Genomic DNA, 17,648 nt, shown 5'->3' with positions numbered 1-17,648 from the left:
CATCACTGTGTACAATAGAGACTTTCCGTGAGAGGTCGCTCCAGTAGTATTCTATATATTCAGCTCCATGTATTGTACAGAGTGAAGCCAGCTAGGCAGTTGTTCGTTTTTCGCAGATCCTGGAAAATGTAATCACACATTCACAAACATAGTACACTACCAAGACTACTAATAAAAGTAATGCCATTTTTATAATTACTACTGCCCCTACTACTACTACAAGCATTCTATAATACTGCTACAGGAAATAAAAACAACGACAAAAATAACAATTACTAGTACTATAAAAACTACTGCTACACTGGGCAATTTTTTTTAGAGGACTTGAGTTTTGAGGAGGGAAGGGATTACTAGTTTTGGGGGGAAGTGCGTCATCAGCTTTGGGGGGGATGGGCACCCCTGACCTCGTCTGATGCAAAAAGGAGCATCTGGTTTCCAGTATTTAATATGAATACATTATTTGTATTAAGCTAAAGATACGTGTATGTCTTGTAGTTTTATCTCGTTATCTCATTCTCCCACTTTTCCTTTTTCGCTGTCGCTAAAATATAAGGAATGTAGTTGGCACACAGGAATCCTGTTTCTTTCTTCTCTTATTTTTCTTCCTTTTTGTTCATCATAATAGGGTTTTATTCTATCAATAAAAATCTCTTGTATTTTATCTCGGAAATTATCAGGCACGCGAATTCTGTATAAGTTGTTTAATTTGGAGATTATGGTCCCTGGTCTATAATATCGGTTCGTTCATTTTAAGTATTCGCCGTTGTCCCTAAAAGGATAGTAAATTAACATCCTTCGACAAGAATGGAAGGTTTCCTGTGTATGTCTTCTGTAGTAGTATTGGCGGTTTAAGTGGTGAAAGGTGCTGCGCTAACTTAAATTAATTGGTTATATCATGTTTTACAAGATAGAGAAAGTCTTGTAGTGTTAATTGGTACATAGGTAAAAGTAGGTAAGGATTTTCCTAGAAGGTTGAATGACATTAGGATAAGGTTGATGACCTTTTATGCCCATACAAGCATGGTCCATGTACCTGTCTTTAGAAGTGTCGTATGTCCCCTGACCCCTGTAAAGAATGGTCCGTATAGCACTTGTAAAGAAGTCCCTGTCTTTTTTATTTCATTCGTATTATTTATAATACTTTTTGTTAAAGTGGTCCATGTTAAAAAATTGCCCCTGTAGAAAAAAGAGAATGGTCCCTGTACCCATGTAAACAATGCTCCCTGTAGAAGTTTTATTTCATTCCTATCTTTTAATATCTCGTATTTTTAACCTCTCGTAACAATTTACTCGAACACTCTGTGTGAACGTAATAAGAATTCTTTGTTAAAATTGTGATGTAATAAAATTAATCTCGAACCCAGATTATTTATCGGAGCGATTTTTTATTTGATTCCATAATATTCTTTATAATAATATTTGTTGTTCAAATACGCATAACACTCAAATAGAACCGCTATGCTGTGATCATATTATTTGTTCTTTCGTATCTTTTTTATTCTTTCGTTTTCATTAAAGAAAACTCAAAGAAATTATATTCCGAAATATTAAATAAAACTCGCTGAACAATCTTTGATTGTGATTGAATAAAATTTAAAAGATGGGAGCGAATAAACTTTGTTCATAACTAACTTACTAACTAACTCTATGGCCTATGGAACCCGGAGGATCAATGCCGCGTACACAAAAGCTCTCCACTGACTTCTATTCTTAGCTAACTGCATCCAGTTTCTACTTTGTATTCCAATCTCTGCGAGATCAATTTTAATATTGTCCTCCCATCTGCGCCTAGGTCTTCCTAATGGTCGTTTTCCGATTGGTCTTCCAATCAAGACTTTGAAAGCGTTTCTACTTTCTTCCATAAACCTTATTCATGCGGGACATTTTTATTTATTCGTAATATGTAAAATATTACTCGAAGAACACTTATAGCAGGATGCGGAGAGCAGTCTTCACATGTCTTTCTCTGCTGAACTCAAGAGGTTGTCGCTGGCATTTAGAACCCGGATGGGCAGAAGTGAAAGTTGGCGTTGTAGGGTGATGACCTTACTGCTACGTGTTGATGCCGACAAACAATAGAAAAGAAGATTGGCGCTGCGAAGGGTGAACAAGTGATTACCTTGTGACTGAAAATACTTTAAATACGCGTTATAGGGAATATATATATATATATTGTGGCAGTATTCGTTTTTAAATCGAAAATTATGTCTAATAATTTTATTTTTAATCAATGTTTATTTATGTTGCAAAGATCGCGTTTTATAAAATAATAAGGTTAAGGTGAATAATTGTTACGAGTTAAGTTAATGCAAGCTGAGGAATATTATTATTCAATGGTCAGCGAAATGATGTAAATAAAATGTAAATAAAATGTTTCATTGAGAGTCTGCCAATGCAGGAAGACAATGCAGACAATGCGTCAATTCTTGCATAGGCCAAATACTGTACATTATGAAAAGAGAGATTGTAAGCTTTTGTGAACATTTCACACATTCACGGATATGAGGAAATTGCTTAGAATCGAGAAATCGGAGTGTGTCGAGAGTTGCAGTTTTTGAGTCTTGACACAAGGAAAGAATTTGTTTTTCCATGTGAAAGGGGGTCGCACGTGCCATCCAGCAGACGACAGGAGGAGGACCAAGTTGAACAAAACTGGGAGACGAGAGGTCTTCAGGACAGTCGTGGACAGCCTTGGAGCAGTCTTTAAGAGTCTACAAGATCGGTCTTTGAGTGTTTAGTCAAAGACAGCGGGACAGTCAACTGACAGTCAATCGACAGTCAACTTAGAATACCACATTCTATCTACGGAGAACATCGAGTCATCGTTAGCATTTGGGAGAATACCAAACTCAATGCTCGTCTACATCAATCACTAATTGGAAGTATTAACTTGGCGATACTACCTCCAACACCTAGATCATCAGTGGAGCGTCATTTGAAGATATCAGGTATGTGTTACTCCTATTCAGGGCTCAAAGGCTCAATACTCGATCGGCGATACTCGACTGGCAAATATTCCGATTATCCGTAATTAGATACATCACAACACTTACATTCACAATTTTATCTAAAAGAAATATAATTGTTATTAAATGATTGAAGTGAATGTTTTATTATAAGAATTAATCCCCAATTGGTATATGGAAATTTAGTTAACCTCTCGCACATGTATATGAGATCATTCCCACTCATTCTAGATGGTGAGTGGAAGGCGCTCAGTATCACTCTAATAGCATCCCCAAATTAGGCACAGAGTGACTGGGTTGTCAATATAGATACGTCATGCAGTTCTTTAAAAAAGGGTAACCTTGCAATGTTAATATTGAAGCATCATCGTCTGATGCTGAATCAGAAATATAAGAATCATCGTCAGATATTGACGCAATAGAATCACTAGTGCTAACAGTTTCAGAAAACCCGCCATCATCTCCACCTGTATTATCAAGACCAACGAGATTTTGGAGCTTAGACTGTTGTTGTAGTAGTAAAAAAATGGACCGTGAATGTATAAAGAAGGATATTGAAAAATGAAATTTCAGCTATACATTAATATGTGATGGTTGTAGAGAAGGATCCTATCATGATTATGCTTATGATTGTATGAATCTACTCCCAAATAAGGATGCGCACGAGTCGAGACATGTCTCGAATCTCGACTTGACTCGACTCGAATTCGAGTCGAGATTCGAGTCGAGACACACTTTGTAAAATTCGAGACGAGTCGACACAAATGTATTTCTCGACTCGAATTTTTGAGTCAAGACAGCTCGTAAAAATCTCGACTCGACTCGAATGTCTCGAAAATCTTTCTATAATTTTTAAAATTATTTTGCAGAAAGTACTCATTCAGAAACACTCGGCACGACAATTTTAGAAACTGCAGGACTTGTCAGGTGTTAGAAGAGTGCTGTGGTGAGTGTCTTCAACAAGCAGTGAAACCAAGGGGAAAAGACGTCCAAACGTCGAGGGGTTGGGCGCCTCCACCTCATTACATATGTCGGACGTTGTAGGCTGAGCAGACTGGTAAAACAGGACAGGCAGCGAACTGTGTCGGAACTATCCCTGTCCCCGCCAAGTGAACTTTGTGGTGGACAAACACCGTGTGCGTGGGTTTTCTCGGGGTTCTCCTGTTTCCTCCCACTTTCTTCATTCCACCATTTCATTCATCACTCATCATCACCGTCTCCTTTAGCCTAACCGGCATAATTGTGGGACATAAAACTCAAAGATTTCATTTCATTTTTTTGTGTCGGAACTAACATCAGAATTTAATCCTGCGCCAAGTACAGGGTGCGGCAGAACCGACTAAGCAGTTTCTATCGATTACCGCGAGAGCTGTGGTGGGGGTAGGCAGTTGCACGTGGTCTGCCTTTGTTCAAACGTTGACCCCATTTCAGTAGCTAATATGGTCTGGAACGGTGCACATCGTGGTTTTGCCGTACGCGCTTATTATGAAAACAACAGATCTGTGATCGCTTCGCAACGAGCTTTTCGGCGACAGTTCAACATTCCACGCAACAATGCCGTTCCTAATGCAAACACAATGCGGTCCTGGGTTCAGCAGTTGGAGGAAACTGGTAGCATACTAAGAATAGATACACACATAAATGGCTGCTCACACAGCTCGAATTTCACTTGATGTTTTGAGAGAAATGTTTCCGAGACTCCTCATCTCTTTGAGGGGTGATGTCGAGTGCCCTGCGTGGTCACCAGATTTGAGCTTTTTGACTACTTTCTTCGGGGATATCTGAAGGAAAAGGTTTTCGAAAGCCGCCCTTACACCCTACCAGGGTTAAAACAGCGGATTATTGACGAAGTGAATGCCATACCCCGCGATATGTGTGCAAGAGCTGCTCGAAACTTCAGGGATCGTCTACAACAATGTATTGATGCTAACGGCCGCCATCTTGAGGACATTATTTTCAAAACTAAATGAATGTAAAACGGTACATTGTACTAATCTAGAAAATAAAAAAAAAATTCTCTATATATCCAGATTTACTTTTTATTGCTCCTTAAAACTACTTAGTTGGTTCTGCCGCACCCTGTACAAGTGTAAAATTTCCGGAAATTTTGAACCTGTTGGTACGTTTTTTTTTCGGTTTTTTCCAAAGAAATTGGAAAATTTTAAAATGTTTCTATGAGATTAATTTTACTAGTAATGATATCCTTTTTTCAAACGCGTGAAAAATATAACTTCAAAAATTTCAATATTGCGAATATTAAAATATAGCACTCAAAAATAAAACTATTCCAATTATTATCTGTATTAAAATACTAGATTTACGCGTATATGTTTGCCCCCAAAGAAAATTTTATATGTTTGTCTCCAGTCTTTTCGACAATGAGATATTGAACCCACAAGCGCTAGAAACGTGCCGTTTTCATTTGTCGATTCCAAATTTTGTGTAAATTGTCCAGTTCTAATTAATATTAAAAAAACACGGCCATTAGTTCTTTATTAAATTTTTTGGGCTACAGTGGAAGTACTGAAGTTTTTTAAAACTAAAGCTTCATACCCTACGAGGTATATATTCCAACATCACATAGTTGTATATAGGGGTTGTATATCTCCCAGGAGTTTGTTTCATGATAATGGCCAAATGATAAGAAAACGAAGGATAACCATTTCTCCAGTCTAAGCTGAATCTTCATTGTTTGGAAAGTTTTTTTAATGAACTCCGTATATAATTGACAAAATTAATTGTGTGTGTAATTTATTTACTTATTACATAATGCATGCAAAAAGAAAGAAAACACCGGTCACATATGAATTAGAAATTCCAACCACAAGTCGGCTCAAATCTTGCAAACGATGCGAGATATTGAAAAAAAATAGTCGAAAAAATTCCCATTATGATACCACTTGCCGATTTCTATGAAGGCGTTCTTCACTTGCATCTGTAAAGGGACATATACAGATATGAAGAATGACAAGGAGATTCATTTCATATATGAATGATGCGCTGTGCAGAGAGCGCAGGTTCAGTTAATTGAAAATTAATAGTCTGCACTTATTTCTGTTATGTCCTTTATTCTTGGATGTGCATTAATTACAGAAGTTACAGTTACAGTTACATACAGTTATATGCATTAATTACAGTTACATACAAGCCTACCAACATGAAGTTTTCTGATGCAACAAATAGGTCTCTTGAATAAAACTGAGTTCTCAATATGCTCTTTGGTCTGGTGAAGTTTTGTTAATTTTAACCTTATTACTTCTTTAGAGAAAGAGCAGTAGGCAAATTTCACTAATACTCATGCACTAAAGCATATAATTACTATTAAATATTTTAATATAGACACTTATATAAACTTTATGTACAAAATCCTATATGTAAACAATTACATGTTTTTTAGTGCGACAGATTATCTATTACAATCAAAATGAAAGTGACTATGTTTCTAACTCTTGAATCATCAGACCGACCACGATAAAATTTTCAACATAGATCAGGTTGGGGATTTTACTTTGACTTTGACATTTTACTTTGAAGGTGCAACTTGAGGAAAGGGGAGAGAAGAAAGTGACATATTAGTGTCGAATACACAATTTTCGTGGTCGCTGAAGTGAACAATGACACTTTCGATGCCATTTAAATGAAACTTCAGCCCCGCAACTTGGAGGAGGGAGGAGATATATAAAAATTATTGAAAATGAACGATATTAGTGTCGATAGTGTCGAATAGATAATTTCCGGGGTCGCTAATATGAGCAGTGACACTTTCGGCCGTTTAAATCCAAATTCAGCTCCGCAACTTGGCGGAAAGGAGAGTATATATATATATGTCGATTTTTGTGTCGGTACGCAACGGTACGGCATACTGGCACCTTTTAATGGTAGCGGAATATTTCCTTTTCTGTCTTAAAAATGGGTTGACAAGAAACTTTAAAAAATATCAAATAGTAAATGTACAGGTTTATTGAAAATCAGATTTTTTGTTTGTTTTCGTTTTCCTTTTTTCTTTCAGGAGAAAGAGCTGCGAATCTTTGTTCCTTCTTGAAGCCAGTTAATAATATTCAGGGATCTTTCCCTTGCTGGTACTTCTTGGAGCTTCCCTTTTTCGCACAGTAATATACACCATAAAGTCTCTGAACCGACTAGATTTTTTTCTGAAAAGACTGATATCTCCCAACAAATTTGTTTGTCGCTAATCCAATGCCCATTAGACAGGTGACGTTTGTATTCCAGAGAAAAATAAAACAACAAGGCAAAACTGAACGGTGAGCAAAAGTCAGACTCTCTCTCTCTTTCACAAATGGACATTCAGTAAATGGAAATGTGCATTCAAGATGCAGCATTCAATTATCTGTACAAGCCGGCTACGAGTCTTTTGTTTGGCCACGGGTGCAGTCCAAACTACCCTTTCCTCCTACCAATTTTACAATTTAGGATTTAGCTTCTTACGGGATGTGTAGCCTACCGAAGGACCACACAGATGTTATCGAAACTATTGTGCTATTGTTTCTTTGTATGCTTTGGCAGAAACTTCTTTGAATGTCGAAGCCCGCTCACTTTTGTTCCTTGAGGAAACGTTGAGAAAAGCAATTTAGTAAACCAAGCTTTCTGTCAAAAATATTAATTTTTTACGCATTGAGAAGCAATTTCAACTCGTCGCGCTCTCAAGTTTGTGCTCAATTACAGGTGGAAAAGATTGAAGTTCCGACCACAGCGGCTCAAGAGATCGTGTGAATTTGAACATTTTGCAAGCGACTTCGGTTTCGGAGACACTAAAACGTTGTGGGATGAATTTTCAGCAATGAAATATCTTTCATTTAGTTGGTCATGTGATTTGTTGCGTGGTGTGGCACACAAGAAAGCTGTAAATATTTTCGGATTATGAAAATTTTAATTGAATCTTAAACGTACGTATAAGTGTGTAGTGTGTAGAGGAACGTCGAGTAGTTATCTCCAGATATGACAAAAAATATAGTCGCTTTTTTAAAATTACCAAGGACCATGTGAGTACAATTCTTATCCTATGAACCATGTTTTAAAATATTATACAATCTACATTACTCTCTGGAATAGGCTATAAAAACGTAGATAATTCAACAGGGACGAACAAACAGGGTGGAATTTGGAAAGTCCGGACCCCCCGAAATCCTGATTTTTGTTCAAATTTAGTCTAATTCTAGGGGCAAGTTTACAAATTTTAATATAATTTATCCTCAAATTGAACTTGAACCCCCCGAATACCTTTGACCCTTCCGAAATAAATAGGAAGCGCGGTGTCTCAGTGGTAGAGCGTTCACATCCGGTGCTTGGAGTCACTGGTTCGATCCCAGTTAGCACCGTGTGGAGTTTGTGATGGACGTGGATTCTCCCGTTTCCTTCCACTTTCTTCATTCCACCATATCATTCATTTCTCATTATCACCGTCTCCTTTAGCCTAACCAGCATAAACGTGGGACGTTAACTTAAAGATTTAATTTCGTTTTTCTTCCGAAAAATTGCTGCGTACGTGCTTATATTTCAATTTTCTTTTATGAAAATGCTGTTCTACTTAAACGTGTAGGTTTGAAGTCTGAACATTGGGAGTTTAATGTGCTATATATTGTGGTCATTATTATTATTATTACACTGAAAGGTATGCAACGAATTTTCCAACTTTTTAACCATTGTGAAAGTGAGATCCAGCTTACCGGCACCTTTATTATTAAAAATAGACTATATATATATATATATATATATATATATATATATATATATATATATATAGAGAGAGAGAGAGAGAGAGAGAGGGAGATAGATCAAGATATATACATGGTCGAAAATGGCGATCGAACCCATACTTTTCGGGGTCCCTGAGATGAACAGAAGATGCCGCTTAAATCCACAAATTCAGTCCCATTAGTACTTCTAAGAAGGGACGGGAACAGGTAAAGGTAATTGAAAATTACCGACATTAGTGTCGAATTAATAGTTTTGGGGCTCGATAAGTTCATTGGTGACAGTTTTGGTGCCCTTTATGTCCAAAATGAAACGTATTCTCCCCGTGCAAGCAATTTGGCTAGTCTGTAATAATAACGAACGGAAGTTTCACATATTCAACCTTTTTAATATATTTCTCGCTGCTCAAATTTACTAACTTGTGCAGTATATGTGTGTATGTGGAAATAAGATCATATCTCTTTTTGAGTTATTAGAAAAACATACGAATAATAAAGAGGGAGGATTTTGCCAGAAATCCGAAAACTAAAAAAGTAAAATTAAAACCTGTTACTTTAAGTATTCTTCCTGTTAGCAAAATTCATTATATATACAGTAGGACGTCGATAATCAGAACAAAAAACCGAACGCGGTCCCTAGAAGCTTTTTACATTTTGTCTTAATATAACGCTAGCGATAAACAAACAATAGTGTATCCGTCGACGTTGTGTGAAGTTAATGTTTTTACTAAAGTTCATTCATACGTATTTGTTTGTCATACATATTTTTATTTATTTTTTTTATTTTCTCTTAGGCCTATAAGTTTTGAGTGTGACTTACAAGATCAGTGTAATCTAGTGTACGAGCAAGTTCTTCAGAAACATTAAATGTAAGTAGCCTTTCGTACGGTATTGTAATTACTGTATGTACTGAATAACCACTGTATCGATAGAAGAACATACCGTACAGTATATGTAAGCCGAAATGGCATTTTCCTGGTCATTTTCGAATTAGTTGGGCCTGTGGTCCCAATTAGTTCGGATTTTTGACTTCCTACTGTATATGCTGCAGACATGTTACCGCAAGTAAGATGACTAGCATCAGGCCAAGAAATAGTTTTTAAAATATATTTTCCTGTTTTTGCCAATATGTTCCATCCGGACAAATGATTTTTTCTAATGGATTCAAAATTTCCGGAAATTTTACATAGAACAAGGAAGACATCTCTATAAAATACATGTTTGATTCTGGCCCTGTTATGTTAACACCTCCCTGCCATCAAGGGGGAACTTCATAAGATTGCTAAAGATAATTTTAATGAATCTATACTAATTAAGCTAAGTAGGATTATATTTTTGTTTCTTTTGTAGCCATAACTCCGTTCTATCACGATGCTAAGTTTGAAGTGTTTTGGTGAGTTGTTCTCAAAATTTCTTTCTTCAAATACAAGATACATAAGTACTCAATTATCTTAACTCTAAATTAGTAAATACAAAATAAATTTAATTTTGAAAGCATAATATAATAAAATATTCGAAAATTTCAATTTTCCCCAAATTTTCCGTTGTTTTCAAGTTCGGGAAAACCGTAAAAAAAACTGTTTTTTCCCAAATTTTCCGTGTTTTTCCAGGCCTTCACAACACTAGTCTGAACACACAATGCACCGAACACTCCTACTAATGGGCCTTCGCAGCCGACGACCCATTCATGTGCGAATGTTAACACCACGATATCAGCAACTACGACTGAAATGAATACGTGACTATCGCCACTGGACCTTGGTATAGTGGCAGAGCGTTGCATTGTCTTATGAATCCCGATAACTTCTAAATCATGACGATGGGAGGGTGCGAATCCGTCGTATTCGAAGGGAACAGCTCCTTGACAACTGTACTGCGGGACGGAAAGAAGCTGACTGCGGCTTAATTATTATCTGGAGAACATTCAGGTGAGCATCCATGTGTCTAGTGGAGCTCGAGCAAGGCACCATGACGGCTGAGGCGTATCGCACACTGCTTGCAAGACTACGCACACCCCTTCATGACGACCATGTTTCCCAACGCCAATAGCATTTTTCGACAAGATCATGCACCATGTTACAAGGCTAGGATTGTAATGGGGTGGTTCGAGAAGCGCAGAAGCGAGTTCCAAGTGATGTTCTGGTCCCCCAACTCGCCGGATCTGAACCCAATCGAACACATCTGGATGTGATTGAACGTGACGTCAGGGACGCACACATCACCCCCCTCCCCGGAATTTACGGGAATTAGGTGACCTGTGTGTGCATATGTGGTGTCAACTCTCTCCAGTGACCTAATAAGGATCATTGCGTGCATGCCAAGACGTGTCGCCGTTGTTATCCGTGCCAAAGGTCGACATACTGACAATTAGGTATGTAGTCATAATGGTCTGGCTGATGTGTGCGTATATTTTAACTTGTATATTTTGTCTCGACTCGAATTCGAGTCGTGTCGAGACAGAGACACGAGTCGAGACAACATTTTCTCGAGACGAGTCGACGAAACAAGCTTAAATCTCGACTCGTGCCCATCCCTACTCCGAAAGTCATTGGAAACGCGTGCATGCAGTATTGTAGCAAGCCTTACTGTTGAAGATGTGTTTTACCTGTATGCAAAGACATATCATCGGAATATTAACAAGATAAAAATTTTATGAAACATATGTGAAATTATAATTCCACACAAATATTGTAAAGAAATCAGGATGTGAACATTGTAATGCACAGCAGTTGAATTATTGGTGGAAATATGAAAGATCAACAGCATTAACTAATGCAATATGAAAATTGTAATGGTTTGTCTTTGGAATCGTAAAAAAATGCAGGAATGTAAGTTTTTTAAAAAAAATATTGTAATATAAATGCACACATAATAAAAAATAGTATATGTGATAAAAATAAAAAATGTATAGAATAAAAAAATTAAAAAATACAAAATTATTTGTTTTCTTTTTAAAATTTTGTTTACACGTTTATAAATTATATTATCATTCTTTTCCAAATTTTCTTGTTACACATTTTTAAACACTTTTGAAATGATTGAGTACGAATAATATGATGCAAAAAGAAAAAAATATCCGCACAACACAGAATCACCGTGCTAATATGGTTGATTATTTCCTTGGGAATGTCCATAGCAAGACTATCAAAGTAATGTCCTTGTTTTTCTCATCGATGTACAGTGCAACCCAACGTGATCAACTTGAATCAGATGTATCGAGATTAATCACAAGTGCAGCAGATGGTTCTACCATTACAGGAAGTCTGTCCCAGTAACACTTGCACAAGTCACTTTATCAGCTAGTAAGACTTTTAACAATTCGTCACTATACATGATGAAGATTATTTTTTTTAATTGTAGTAGGTATGTAATTATCACTGTTATTCACATGTAAAACATAGTCAGACACTTTTATATATTCACTATACAGTAATGCTTCATGAACACTGCACCTATATTGTTCGAAACGATGTTTATTATGCGCACACTTACATAATGAAGTATACTTTAGACAGTTTATTTATTCTAAATTTGTAACATTTCCTTGTAGAATTTCTTGAAGAAAACACTTCCTAGTTATTCCGTAAGTGCATATGCTTGTAGTATTCGAACAATATGTTTGAAGTATTTCCTTAAGATGTGAATACTCTACATCGCCTTCGTGCCAGGTAATGCCATACACATTCTCACTTACGTATTTGTTTGTAGTTATGATTACCTCAGATAACTTATTTAAAGGATATGGCGGTTTAAAAATCCAGTTTTGGAAAAAGGGAACGTCAGGATTTACAATTGCTAGCTCCTTTACAATACGCTCAGCATCATTATCGTGAAAAGCAGAGAAGTATACAACAACCCTCATCATACTCAACTGAATAAATTAGAAAGTGTTATCAGTATAAATATTTCTATCTTTGTCTACTTGTGCTATGGAATCAAATTGTGCATACACGATGCATGTAGCAGGTTCAGTTAAAGTTTCTGAAAGTGATACTTTTAAATTTACAGGGGAATCACGTACTACGTCCCAGGTATTATCATCTAAAGTTCCTTTTGGAAACAATAAAAGCATACAGATCATAACCGTTAGGATATTCATCAAAAGTAACAGTATGTGAATAATTTTGATAATATATACCAGTACCTGAAATCAAAGTATAGTAACTTAGAAGATATAAATCATTATTAAAATCAGGGTGAGGGGGTTGGGAGGAAATGATTTGGAGCCGACTTGTAATTGCAGTTATTTAACGTTAAAGTTTCGAAACTCAAAAGGATTAAGATGTGATTTCCCATTGAAGGCTGTGTTGGAGATGAAAACAATTACCAGGCCTTTAGGAACAGTACCCAAGAAAAGATTATAAAGGTTGTAAGACTTTACTTGTGCAGCTATATTATAAGATCTTGTCTCTACTCTTGTCAGAGGTAACTAGGCCGTTTCCGAAACCATTCGCGTATTTAATTGCATAGCTAAATCTACAGCTACATCAATGCGTCGTACATGAAGAATAACTTCCTCAACTGCAACTTTATAACTTGTACTTTCAGGAGACATGAAGCAAAAGTTATCTTTACTACGGTGTAATTTTACACGCAAACTTACTTTGAGACGTTAAACCAGTGGCGAAGCGTGGTGTAAAATACGGGGTAGACATACACAAATTATATATACAGGGAGGTCCATTTTAATCTTTTCACGGAAAAATTTCGAAAACGGTTTAGCATAAATAAACTGAACAAAACCTCAAATCGGAAATACCATAGGACAAATCGAATAGTGATGCCACGGTGCCCCCAGGGCCGCTCTTCAAGGGGGCCCAGGCCCAACTTAGAAATTTTAAATGAAAATATGGGTCACGTGATACCTCATTCGATAGATCTCCATACACTAAACAGCGTTGTGGCAAAAGATTGTTGATATGGATCACCGTTTTCAAAAGGGCCGCCGAGACATCTTACCTGTATCAGATAAAACGTCCAGTACCACTAATATGAAAACGGTTGAAGATAATAACGGATGAACAGAATGAAACTCCTATAGGAAATCACAGAGGGTATTTATCATTCCACGGCTCGAAATTGTTGCAACAGAGATGATTAAAACCACAATGCAAAGGAGGAAATCTAATTCCTAGAAAATCATCGGTCCAACGATAAGTGCGTGAAGGGGAAGGGAAGGAACGGTGAAATTGTAAACGAGAACCTTAGTTTTTGCAAATTGTATCTACACAACAAAATTATCTAATGTGTTTTTATGAGATATATGTCTGTAATGGAAAAAAGTAGGTAAAATTCTTGTAAAATTGTACCTTCCATTTTGATTGCAGGTAATAATTTGTGCAAAATGAATCAACTGAAATGCAAAACCAATTTGTCGAACAATGCAATTTTAGAACAATGTTTAGAAACGTTGGTTTTCTCAAAAGTCTTCTGCAGAATATTGGTTCATTACAGTACCAGTCACTTGTACACCCAAGTGTTTAAGACAAACCATACCTATTGCAAGTAAACGTGGGGGTTCTCATTTAAAATTTTACAATTCATTCTCGCTTCACCCACTTACGGAAGGAGATCGGAAAGATAATTTTCTAAGAATTAGATTTCCTCGTTAGCATTATCACTTATACTTTAATAATCTTTTTCTCAATTGGATTATTCTCGAGGCGGGGAATGATAAATACCCTCTGTGATTTCCTATAGGAGTTTTATTCTGTTCATCCGCTATTACAAGGATAAATCAAAAAGTAAGGTGAAATTGCCTGTGAAACCCATAGTATTGTGTGTAGCTAATTAATTCTTTTCCATGTTACAGGTAATCTGGCAATAGAAGTGTGACGGCTTGTACAACATTCTATGTCCGCCCGTCTGGTGCTGAGAGCAACTCAAAGATGGTGCAACGACTGGAACATTACACCAAGGAGGAAGTGCGCGGTGTCATTCGTTTTTTCTGGGCCAAGGGAACAAAACCATGTGATATTCATCGAGAATTGGTGCAGGTCTACGGAGATAGTGTTATGTCGCTGAAACAAGTGTACGTGTGGTGTAACGCATTTGCAAGTGGTAGGAGTACTATCACAGATGATGGCAGAAGTGGCAGACCATCAACGTCCATCACCGACACGAATGTGGCTGTCGTCGATGCCATGATTCGTGAAGACAGAAGAGTGAGGTTGCAGGACATTGCCAATGAATTGAATATCTCTTATGGTTCCGTAAGCGGTATCGTCCATGACCAACTGGGTTTTACAGAAGTGTGTGCGCGCTGGGTACCCAAGCTTCTGAGTAACGAACACAAAAAACAGTAAATGGGCATTTCCCTGAGCCACCTCACACGTTATGCCGACGAAGGAAATTCATTCCTTCATCGCATCATAACGGGCGATGAAACTCCGATACCTCTATGGACACCTGAATCCAATTCTCGATGAATATCTCATGGTTTTGTTCCCTTGGCCCAGAAAAAACGAATGACACCACGCACTTCCTCCTTGGTGTAATGTTTTAGTCGTTGCGCCGTCTTTGAGTTGCTCTCAGCACCAGACGGGTGGACATAGAATGTTGTACAAGCCGTCACACTTCTATTACCAGATTACCTGTAACATGGAAAAGAATTAATTAGATACACACAATACTATGGGTTTGACAAGCACTTTCACCTTACTTTTTGATTTATCCTTGTATTTTCATTCGTTTTGATTGGTACTGGATGTTTTATCTGATACAGGCAAGATGTCTTGGCGGCCATTTCGAAAACGGTGACCCATATCAACAATCTTTTGCCACAACGCTGTTTAGTGTATGAAGATCTATCGAATGAGGTATAACGTGACCCATATTTTCATTTAAAATTTCTAAGTTGGGCCTGGGCCCCCTTGAAGAGTGCCCCTGGGGGCACCGTGACAACATTATTCGATTTGCGCCATAGCTTTCCTATTTGAGTTTTTGTTTGGTTCATTTATGTTCAACCGTTTTCATATTAGTGCTACTGGACGTTTATGTGATACAGGTAACATATATTGGCGGCCATTTTGAATACGGTGACCTATATGAAAAATCTTTTGCCACATCGCTTTTTAGTTTTTAAATATCTATCGAATGAAGTGTGACTCGTCCCATTCTTCCATTTAAAATTTTTAAGTTGGCCGTGGGCCCCCTTGAAGAGCGGCCCTGGGGGCACCGCGACATCACCATTCGATTTGCCCTATGGTATTTCCGATTTGAGTTTTTGTTCAGTTTATTTATGTTCAACCATTCTTGAGATATTTACGTGGAAAGACTAAAATGGGTCGCAATGTATGCTTATAAATTATATATATATATATATATATATATATATATATATATATATATATATATATATATATATATATAATTATATATATATAGTAAAACCTGTCAACTTGGCCACCTCTAAGTTGGCCACATGTCTATCTTGGAAGTTGGCCACATTAAAACAATGCTTCCCTATGATGATAATGGTAAATTTACCTGCGTATCTTGGCCACGCAAAGTACCATTTTGTTATTTTTCTCTTTCGTATTCCCATATGCGAGGCAGATGTTCTGTATTTGTAACTAGACACAAAAAAGCATAGATTCCCACGATTTGTTCTTGGAGGTCAATGGCCAGAACACAACCCTGATAAAGGGTTGGTGAAGGAAGACATGAATAAGAAAAAGCACGTACAGGAATTCCGGAAATTATTGCACGTATTTGTTTACCCTATCTGTTTAGGTAAAATCATTAGCTGTAGCCTATCAGCTCCTTTCATCAGTGAGAAGCTTTAGTAATTTCGGAAAATTCTCAAGGTTAAAGCTAACCATCTCAATTGTCAACTATTGGCACTTGACTTCTTGTCAAAATGTAGCGGAGGTTTTGAAATATGAATTCTCTTAACATTTCTCAAAACATCCGAGGAAAACACTTATAGCTCATTAACAAGAAGTAGTTAAATGATTAATCTATATACATTATTTTAAAGTAGCTGTCGTGCCATTTCTTATTAACAAGCAAGTAATACTAGAAATCCTATTCTAAAAATACACGAATCACACTTATTTTCTGTAAGTTGGCCACTTTTCAATGGAACCAATGTTGGCCAACATAGACAAGTTTCACTACACACACACTTATATATATATATATATATATATATATATATATATATATATATATATATATATATATATATATAGTATTTGTAAGGCATGTTTACTCTCTTCCTTTAAGTATAAAGTTTATAATTAGTATTTTTTATAATTTCAATGTATAATATATATAATAGTATTTTTTACGAAGTATAGATTTCTGAATGGTACCTCATTTGCAAGAAATGGGGGCACTACTTCCCCATACTTTCCTTAGGGATTGTTATTTCTATATACCTCAGAAATGAGCTGTAAAGTAAACAAAAAACGATAGAAGTAAAAAACCAAACACCTTACAACACCTAACTTAATACCTAATACCAAATACCTTACCTAATTAATACCTTACAGTCTTGTAAATGAGCTCCATACCCTGTTCTTCATTTCGGCGAAAATATTAATAGCTCTTTCTTTGAATTCAGGTATTCTACAAAGCTTCCATACCAAGTTCTTTATTGTAAGTGTCCGTAATTCAGAAAGTTTGTCATGCTATTCGTTAAGTAAGTCACACTCTTTTCAGGGCATTCATTGAATGTTTACAAAAAAAAAAAAACTGGAGTTGATGGAATGCTCAATACCATATTTAGCGGCTTTGTTGTTTCCTGATATATGCCTTGAGGTTCATTACTGAGAATATATTTCAAGTATTCGGGAAGAGAAATGTTTTGTTACTACCGGAACATATTGGTAAGTTCATTCTTAAGCTGGTCTGAGCAAAAAGTACGTATTAGGAAAGTTGGATATCAAGTCATTCAGTTTACTGTATAAAATGATTTGTTGATGCATACTAAATATTCTATAATTTATTAGTTCTACAATGACCA

General features: G+C 36.6%; 1 protein-coding gene across 1 annotated transcript; it reads left to right on the top strand.

Moving 5' to 3' along the window:
* The first annotated feature begins 14,565 nt into the window (after positions 1–14,565).
* LOC145692373 (protein GVQW3-like) lies at positions 14,566–14,982 on the top strand. The gene has a single exon (XM_081767672.1). It carries the CDS (start codon positions 14,566–14,568, stop codon positions 14,980–14,982), a length of 417 nt encoding a protein of 138 aa, XP_081623798.1.
* The last annotated feature ends 2,666 nt before the right edge of the window (positions 14,983–17,648 follow it).

This window comes from Thermobia domestica, chromosome 8, assembly GCF_964235325.1.
Source record: "Thermobia domestica chromosome 8, izTheDome1.hap1.1, whole genome shotgun sequence".
Lineage (NCBI taxonomy): Eukaryota > Metazoa > Arthropoda > Insecta > Zygentoma > Lepismatidae > Thermobia > Thermobia domestica.
Note: the sequence above shows the minus strand (reverse complement) of the source record. Positions and strands in the feature narration are given on the sequence as shown.

Bases quoted from the DNA above. Each gene is read 5' to 3' on its own strand.
- LOC145692373 (XM_081767672.1), top strand. From the start codon at position 14,566: ATGGTGCAACGACTGGAACATTACACCAAGGAGGAAGTGCGCGGTGTC.